This window comes from Melanotaenia boesemani, chromosome 13 (genome assembly GCF_017639745.1).
Source record: "Melanotaenia boesemani isolate fMelBoe1 chromosome 13, fMelBoe1.pri, whole genome shotgun sequence".
NCBI classification, from domain to species: domain Eukaryota; kingdom Metazoa; phylum Chordata; class Actinopteri; order Atheriniformes; family Melanotaeniidae; genus Melanotaenia; species Melanotaenia boesemani.
In genome coordinates this window covers 12,434,265-12,442,842 of record NC_055694.1, presented here as the reverse complement: position 1 = coordinate 12,442,842, position 8,578 = coordinate 12,434,265, and the positions used below count along the sequence as shown (strand labels likewise).

At 38.5% G+C, this 8,578-nt stretch overlaps 1 protein-coding gene across 1 annotated transcript in view; it reads right to left on the bottom strand.

Moving 5' to 3' along the window:
- Nucleotides 1-1,190: 1,190 nt before the first annotated feature.
- Nucleotides 1,191-8,578, bottom strand: part of slc17a9b (solute carrier family 17 member 9b) — a 7,786-nt gene continuing 398 nt past the window's right edge. The window contains exons 1-13 of the mRNA XM_042004003.1: nucleotides 8,371-8,578; nucleotides 7,686-7,883; nucleotides 6,821-6,960; nucleotides 6,421-6,520; nucleotides 6,063-6,193; nucleotides 5,869-5,965; nucleotides 5,311-5,407; nucleotides 5,085-5,172; nucleotides 4,968-5,002; nucleotides 4,715-4,830; nucleotides 2,692-2,747; nucleotides 2,564-2,593; nucleotides 1,191-2,345 (exon numbers count right to left, since the gene is read on the bottom strand). The exon at nucleotides 8,371-8,578 is cut by the window's right edge and continues 398 nt beyond it. Coding sequence (XP_041859937.1) covers nucleotides 2,170-2,345; nucleotides 2,564-2,593; nucleotides 2,692-2,747; nucleotides 4,715-4,830; nucleotides 4,968-5,002; nucleotides 5,085-5,172; nucleotides 5,311-5,407; nucleotides 5,869-5,965; nucleotides 6,063-6,193; nucleotides 6,421-6,520; nucleotides 6,821-6,960; nucleotides 7,686-7,883; nucleotides 8,371-8,498 — 1,392 coding nt within the window. The 5' untranslated portion in view covers nucleotides 8,499-8,578 and the 3' untranslated portion in view covers nucleotides 1,191-2,169. The remainder of the gene's footprint in view (nucleotides 2,346-2,563; nucleotides 2,594-2,691; nucleotides 2,748-4,714; nucleotides 4,831-4,967; nucleotides 5,003-5,084; nucleotides 5,173-5,310; nucleotides 5,408-5,868; nucleotides 5,966-6,062; nucleotides 6,194-6,420; nucleotides 6,521-6,820; nucleotides 6,961-7,685; nucleotides 7,884-8,370) is intronic.

Genomic DNA, 8,578 nt, shown 5'->3' with positions numbered 1-8,578 from the left:
AACTGACCTGGCCCTGATACTCCCCACATTTAAATCCTAGTGGACAACCATGGGGACCCTGAAGCACAAAAGATGAAGCACATCGTTCCTGTGCCAAATACCATAATAAGCCCTCAGAGGTTCAGTGCACATAGCCTCCAGGAATCAAGATTGTAAAGTAAACTGTTTTAAGGTTGCAACTGATTAGTTTATATAAAAAAGTGTATCTTCAATCTGAAAAAACAAAGGGAAAATGTGAGTAATTACTACATATTGTTTAATATATCTACAAATACATCCCAAGTATTTGTAATGACCGGCAATGTATGAATTGCAATAAACATTTCAGAGATCAAACCATGCTGAAAAATACACTTAAGTATCTATAGAAAATAAATCATAAAAAAAATCATAAAACAAACACAAATTACTCTATGTGCCTTTGTATGTAAATAAACAGGTTATTTAGAAGCAACAAAAATCCTACAAAGGCAGTAAATACTAATAATGTCCAATAATCAATAATTGACACTATATGACCAAAATGAACACATTTTGAAATTCTTCTATTGCTGAAATCAGGCACAAAATAACAAATGCATAGATATTCAAACGCATCAGCAAGCATCTAAATTTAATGTAAATTGAAAAACAGAAATTAAAACTGTGCTCTAAATGCCACAGCTAAACTCTGCAAACACTCACTTTGACATTCAGCCAGAATTATGCAGCTTGCTTTAATTCAAGTTGCCACATACTCTGTAGTAACATCATTACGTCAAATATACTCCAGTTCCTCAACTGTGTTCAACCCAAGACATAATTTTTTATCTTCTCGCCTGCAGCAACATTCATCATGTCAAGTGTGGAACGTGGAGACGGTTGCATTTAAAACTGCTTTAATGAGACAGCGAAGACACACTAACTCTGGTACTACCATGACAAGTGAATGAGCTCCCTCCTCTGCTAACGATCGCCATTCCCCTGACAGACATCCCTCTCTGTTCATCACCTAAGTAAGAAAGGTTGTAAGTGCTGTGATAACGGTGTGCCACTTTAAATAAATAGTTGGAAATCCTTCTTATATGTCTATGATGTTTTCGTGAAATTAACATGGGTGTCTTTCCAATTAGGAAGAAAAGAGGATGAAAAACTTACACAGCAGGGTCTATTTTGGGTTTTCCCTACTGTATCAAACTGGATTTGTTGCCACCTTAGCAAAATACTTATTTTGTCCTATAACTTAATATTTCCATAATCTCCTCTTTCGCCTTAAAAGAAAGCATTTAAAGGACTTTCAGCCACATATATATAAACATAAGAATACTCAAAACAACGTAGAGACATTCCAAATACATAAATTGGAAATTACAGGGAAAAAAGAGCTAACCTTTGGTCTTTCAACTTGCAACACATTCCTTGAGACAAAGAACAAATTCAGTCAAAGCATCGCTACCATAAAGTTTCCTGTGACCCCATCATAAATGATAAAGTGAGCTTGTAACCATGGAGACGAGGACGACAGAGAGTAACTTGTACAGAACATTAGAGCTCCTGCCAAGTAATTAGTGACTGGGTAATGAGGTGTCTCTCACACATTTCTCTCAGTGACGGGTGAGTGGGGCACATTAATAAAGACTCCAGGTATGAGATGTTGGCCCTTCCTTGGGTCACCCAGTGGGTGTGCCTCCCCCATCCCCGCAGGGAAAGAAAGGCACAACGTCTTTTTCTGTCGCAGCTGTCAGACAGCTCCTGACACTACCACAGTCATCATGAGCACATCCTAAACCAGAAAAATAATCTGTGACTTTTCTAGTTCGAAGTAACACAGTCTGTACCGAAAGACAGACAAGTGTGAACAGTTTGCCCGCAACTGTTTAGGCTTTTCCTCCCATATTTTACTTAACCTAGAAAGTATCATCTAAATTCATTCTTCCAGGATTCAAGACTGGAACATTTTAAGACTTTTCAGTAACGTTGTGCAGAGTCTGCTGTGTGCTTCTCAGTAACTTCTACCGTACTCCGTAACCAGACAGAGCCAATCAGACTTTTCTGAGATGTTTTCTGCAGGTTTTATCCCAGTGCAGCTTGTTACCCATTGGATAATAATCCAGTGTGGATAATATCCTAGCTGGTGATTGTCCAAGGTCGCATCTCGCTTGGGAACAACACTATGGTCCCTCTGACGACTTAGATGTGGATGTTATGGCGGACCTTACTAGAGTCAATATCGACCCGACGTGCTTCAGCATAAGCCAGGAAGATGAAAAGGCCCAGCAGGTTGACTGTGGTGATGAGGGCAAACACAGATGCCCACGAGCCTGTTGCCTCAATGAGATACCCCGAGAAATACACCATTAGGACTCCTGCACAAAAACAGGAATTAATGCACATTATAATCACAATTTTACATCCTTTATGTTCCTCATAGGACCACCTACTGTCATCCTCTGTTCGCTGTTTGAATCATACAAACATTATTTCAAACTTTGTTTTCACACGAGAGAGTCAACTATTTTTATTAAATATTGTGACTGCTGCTTAAAGATTTATCACAGACAGTTATTGATTGACAGACACTCACCTGAGAATGCACCACATGTATTCATAACACCTGTAGGAGGAAAGTAGCAGCACATAAGATGCAACATTTATAACATACTTAACATTTTAGTTGTGATTTTGAAAAATCCTCTCTTTTTTTTAACTCACCAAACAGAGCTCCAGCACATGAAGGAGCAAGATCTTGAACATTTACAGAAACACCGCTGTAACAGAAGTATAGGTTGTTAACATGTTAATACAGAAAGTGATAAAATTAATCTTTGAACATACAAGTAAAAGCAATGTTTGACAGTCTTGGCCAGAATAAATAATTAAAAAAGCCAGATCAGACATAAATAATATTTTTTTCATAAGTTAGCTAGTTAAATATTGTGTTACTGGGTGCCCTGGACAAATTTAGAGTAAATCAAACCATCACTTAACCGTATAATGCCGTATGTATCATATTTGTTAGATACAGTTTCTGAGACTTTTTTTGCATCATTTTATGGTAAAAACTCAAAACCCTGTTGTACATAATCTGATACATGTCTTGACTGTTATTTGACTTGTGGAAGATCTGATGTTTTTTATAGTCATATGAAACTGTAAGCTAAGGTATTAAACTAATTTTTACACAGACAAAAGTTGCAAAATAGCCTTTGCATATTGTAACTGAAATGGCCTGAGAGGAAGACAGACTACTCTACCTCCTGTCTTTTCATTGTTGCCAAGGTTTTAGAAATTCAAACTTGTAACAGAAGACATTTCTTTTCAATTACAGGATTTTTTAGAAATATAAATTTTAAATATTCTTGTGCATCTTCATCTGGTGTTCAACAGTAAACTGATGTTATCTGTAGAAAGTACTTTTACTCCAAGCTTGTGACTCTGACTTGCCCACTTACTTTCCTTTATTATCTGAAGATGCTATAACATGTTAGGTGCAGTCTGTTATGCTGAGCATGTCGCTGTTTATGAGCAGCTTTGCTGAGTGACGGTGACAATTTACTCTTGCATAACTGTAGCTAAAGGCTCACAGCTGAACCTGCGGTTGATTCAGGCTTTTATTTATGTGGCAGATGAAGCAAAGGCATAATGCTTCATCCAGTGAGGGGCTTAGAACAAAAATTAAGGAGGGGTGAAGTTGACGTTTACAGACTTTTTGCCTATCTAAGTTTTTAGTTATATCATAGTGTAACATTGAGCTATGACCATTAACTTGGAGTACTAACAGCATTGTTGCCTGTTCACTAATATGCATTTAAAAAAATACACAATGAAAAGACTGTAGGCAACTAAACAACAAAGACAAAAAAAGTAAATAAGAAACGTACAACAAATCACATGGTCATACACCATCCACATGTCTGATGAGTTTGCGTAAAACTTTCAGCCACATTCTTCTGTTTTTCTATTCTGCTTAAACACTTGTTGCCCAACAATAGTTTTTTAACTTGTCCTCTAATTGGCTGTCCATTTATTTAGCCTTATATTAATATAAATGGACAAATGCTTTGAAAAACAGCCTTGAAATAATAATATTCTTGTGACAAGTATTTAAATGTCTAACTGAGACCCACTATTAGACATATCATAAATACAGGGCACTAATAAGCATGTCCAATATGCATTAATCTGGACATGAAAATTGTCCACAATAAATGATTTATTAATGGTATTCATGTTTTCCAGAACAATAGTGGGCATTATTTAGTAATATTAGAACAAAAGTAGAGTTTAATCAATTATCTTAGCAGGTTTGAACCTTTCATTAACAAATAAAACTCTCTGTGACTTTGTTATTGCCAAGAGGTTTACAACAGAGAAATTCAATCACTCAAAGGCAAAGAGTGGGTCCAATTACTATTTAACAAACTGCATGCCCAATGAAAGCTGACACCTGCCAAGCCCACCCCGGTTAAGCTTAGTCCCAACAGCATAATTTGGGACTTTTTGTATTAAAGCAGATTTGTTAGTAGAAGAGGTGGTGTGAGCACTTTAATTGTCCAAGTAGCTGCTTTGTGCTGTTGTTAATGAAAACAAAAGTAATATTTGAAATGGTATCCCGAGATGAAACTTAAAAACATAAAACTGAGAAACAGACCCTAATGGAACATCACATTTGAATCTGAAAGGATAATAAACAAGCCCTGAGATACAGTGTGAAGACAAGAGTGGGTGTCAGTACCTGTGACTGAAGGTGGTGAGGCCCATGGTGGCCGACACAAATGCTACAGCCCAGGGGAAGGTGGTGTTGCCACACAGAAGGAGGGTAAACACACTGGACATACCCATGGAGAAAAACTGACACAGAGATGAATGCACATGAAACACTTAAAAATGGAACAAGTTAAAAATGTACAGGTGTAAGGAGGACATTTGTGTACTGTGCAACAAGAAGGAAGTTCACAGACTAAACAAACTATATGCAAATATCATACCTGCATCAACTTCCTCACTGAAGCTGTATCAAAACCTGAGGAGATCAAGACACAATATGCAGCTGCTTTTTCAATAAAATATATTTTAAAATAACTTTGATAACTGAGGCTGCTTACCTTGACTAATGAGGTGGTCAGACAGGCAGCCACTGAAGAGAGAAGAGGGTATGGCCACCAACCACGGAATGACATTAAACACCCAGCCCTGGAGGGGACAACACATTTTCTAGCTTTTAAAATGTATACAGCTGAATTTCTGTCTTTCAACAATGTTGAAAGCCATGGTAAGGAACATAAAAACTTGGGGGGGGGGGGGGGGAAGGAGGAGGGGATGTTTAGATACCTTGGCATCGGGGAAAGTGTCTTTAAAGAATGTTGGCAGCCACGACAAAAGAGTGAAAAAAGTGCTCGCTGTGCAAAGGTGCGTCACTATCACAGCGCTTGTCAGGGAGTAAAGAGAGATACAGTTACATATAAGTGCAGGGCTGCTCCTTTTATCAAAGGCTGCTCAGTTATATGAACAATGTCTCATTTGTTTAAAACGGCAGCAAACTGATTTGACAGAAGCTTGTGTCCGTGGTGCTTGTTTAACATCTATTGTCATTATATACTGACTTACACAAGTAGGCTGTGAAATCATATAACAGTGTAATAATATTACAAACCCACAACCATCAAGTTATCATCTAAGCTGTTACTCTAGAGGTCGATAAGATGCATAAAAAACCCTTCATGTCACTAAAGATAGATATTAGTTACATTGCAGTGCATAAATATTTGTGACATAAGGAGTGACTAGAAGGATGTAGACAAAATGTAGAAGTAGTCCTCCAAATACACACACAACCTAGAAATTGGCACATTTTTTCACACACACATAGAGGCTTTCTAATCATCTCACCAGACTGCAGGTTGTTTGAGAAGTCGTAACCAATGTCTTTTGGTAATTTTGGTCTGGGTCCCACCACTGCCCAGGGACTCCAATGTGATTATTGGCCCTGCAAACACAGGTGACAGTACACAAATAAGCAGGCACAAGATAGGAGCTTAGAATAATGCCGCATACACTGTTGATATGGCTAAAGCTTCTCTTGCCTTCTCCTTTTAGTAGATATTTCCACATGCAGTAGGCCCACAAGACTGACAGGAGACCAGAGACATAAAAAACACTCTCCCAGCCATACAAATCCAGCATGAGGGAGCCGGCTCCTCCAATCACCAGTGTGCTAAAAAATTAACAGAAAATGTTTCAACATTAGAAACATGTATACAACATTTAAACATTTGGATATAGACGGCTTCAATCACTATTTCTAAACACCAGCAGGGACTGAAAAGAAATTTTAGGCTTATAACACACATAGTGGCCACATTAAGATTTATTTTATTTTCTAAAGGTAATTTAAAAAAAAAATCTCACCAGTCTCCATTTACTGTAGAGCATTAAACTCACCCCAGATAGGAGCCACTACCAACAGTGCTCATGAGGAAGCCTCTTTCACTTTCCACCACCTTTTGTGAGCATAGACTTGCCAAAGAAGGGTAGTGAACCCCTAAAATCAAGAAGAATTTAAAAAGAAACACTTAAAAATTTTTATTTCTATATAAACTTTAACTTGTGTGATTTTATGCACGTGTGTCTGTATCTAATAATCAGACAGAATACAGATAACACCTGAATAATTTCTTGTAAACGCCTAACAAGGCATAACAAGGAGCTCTCCTAACAACAAGTGTGATGTTCAGAGAAGGTTTCTTTGGGAAGGAAAAGAAACAGGGCAACTTTAATGTGGTCTGGATCTTTCACTTCACTGATTTAATCTCAAGTGATGACTCATCTAAGCACATCTCACCTTGTAACAGGCCCATAAGGAAGCGGGCCAGTGTCATGGAGAGTATGGGCTGGGAGCAGAGGTGGGCCAGGATGGGGGTGAAGGCTGTCATTGACCCCCAGGCAGCTGCAGACAGCAGGAGGACCTTCTCACCTCCCACTCTGTGCTCACAAAAAACAAACAGGCAGGGACACAGATAATATAACATCCCTGAAAGTGAAACTTTGCTCAGCTTTGAGCTTTAGTGGGACTTGTAACGCAGTATTTTCTTGTAATGATTGGTGATGAATTTATGTGGTTGATCTTGTGACAAATACTTTATACTGAAAGTCATACCATCTATGTTTTATGTGCTGTATTTTTTATATGCTGTGAGTTGGCAAGACTGCTAACTTGGCCAGGTTTCTTTTGTTTTAAATCTCCTGGCAAAATAAATTTAATTTAAAAACTACTGAATAAATCCAGCCAAATATATATATATATATATATATATATATATATATATATATATATATATATATCAGTGAATTTGCACTCTAGATATTTTAAATTATAGTTTTTGGTTTCATTTCAGAACTGAATAAAACTCTTCAAACACACTGTTCGCCTACAGTTATAATAATGCAATGAAAATGTCCAGGTTTTTTTGTTATCTCTCCAGACTTGACAAACATTACTGAACTTATTTGCGTCACTGCCATAGAGTTTGGTCACAGCCAGTGATGACTCCAGGTTAAGGACCTTAGAAAACTATTGACTAGCAGGAAGCTAAAACGGATGTCAAGTCTAATGTTATCATGAGAACAGCTGTCAGAACAGATATGTGTAGACACAAGGCTCAACGGTAAAGCCACAGCTGCCTCACAGCATAACTAGTGTTTCTCACCGGTCACTGACGTAGCCTCCAAACACCTGGGTGAAGCAGTACCCCCAGAAGAAACTGCCCAGCACCATGCCAGACTCCCTCTTGCTCCAGCTGAACTTCTCTGCCATGCTGACGGCACAGATGGGCATCGCAACACGGGCGCAGTAGAGGAGGCAGGTCCCAAGCAGCAGGACAGCTGTCCATACCCTCGCCACAGGCCTGCACAGGAACATATACAATCTTTGGACTTAGAACCAGTTTTGAAGGAATGTCTTATCTAAATGATGAAACCCCCTTTAGTAAACAACAGGGGATTAAAAGGGTAAAAGAATGAGCCAATTATGGTTACGATTATAGGCCACATGCCCAAATAGAGAGGGTTCATCATTATAACTTCATGGCATTTCATGACAATTCAGCTTTTCTCAAGACAGCATGACTTACTTTCTTTTATAAAACTTGTAGACCATAAAAAGTCCAGTAGGAAACGTGTCACTACCAAATACAAAAGTACTTAGAAAATGCAAATAGATGGCTGTGATGCACGACCTTGAGGGCTACAGGATCAAAAGTCAATACATTCATCAATAGTTTCTGATTAAAAGTGAATTAAGTTATTATAGGAGCCTCTTGGGAAATCTAACAGCTAAAGTGTGACGTCAAACAGTCATCACAGTTGAGTCTCTCCTGGGGTTTAAAATCTTACCTCGACCAGTTGTGTTCAGGCCACTTCTTGTGACATCCAGGTGTTCCGATCTTGTCAGCCGGATGGCTGTCCTTGTGACAGACCAAATCTGGACCATAGCTCTTGCCATATTTTTGAATAACTGCCATTCAACGCGAGGTGACGGCAGCCTCTTCTCAACCGCGCCGGTTATTTACTTTCACAGTCTTTCCGGTCTGTCTGTGAGAAA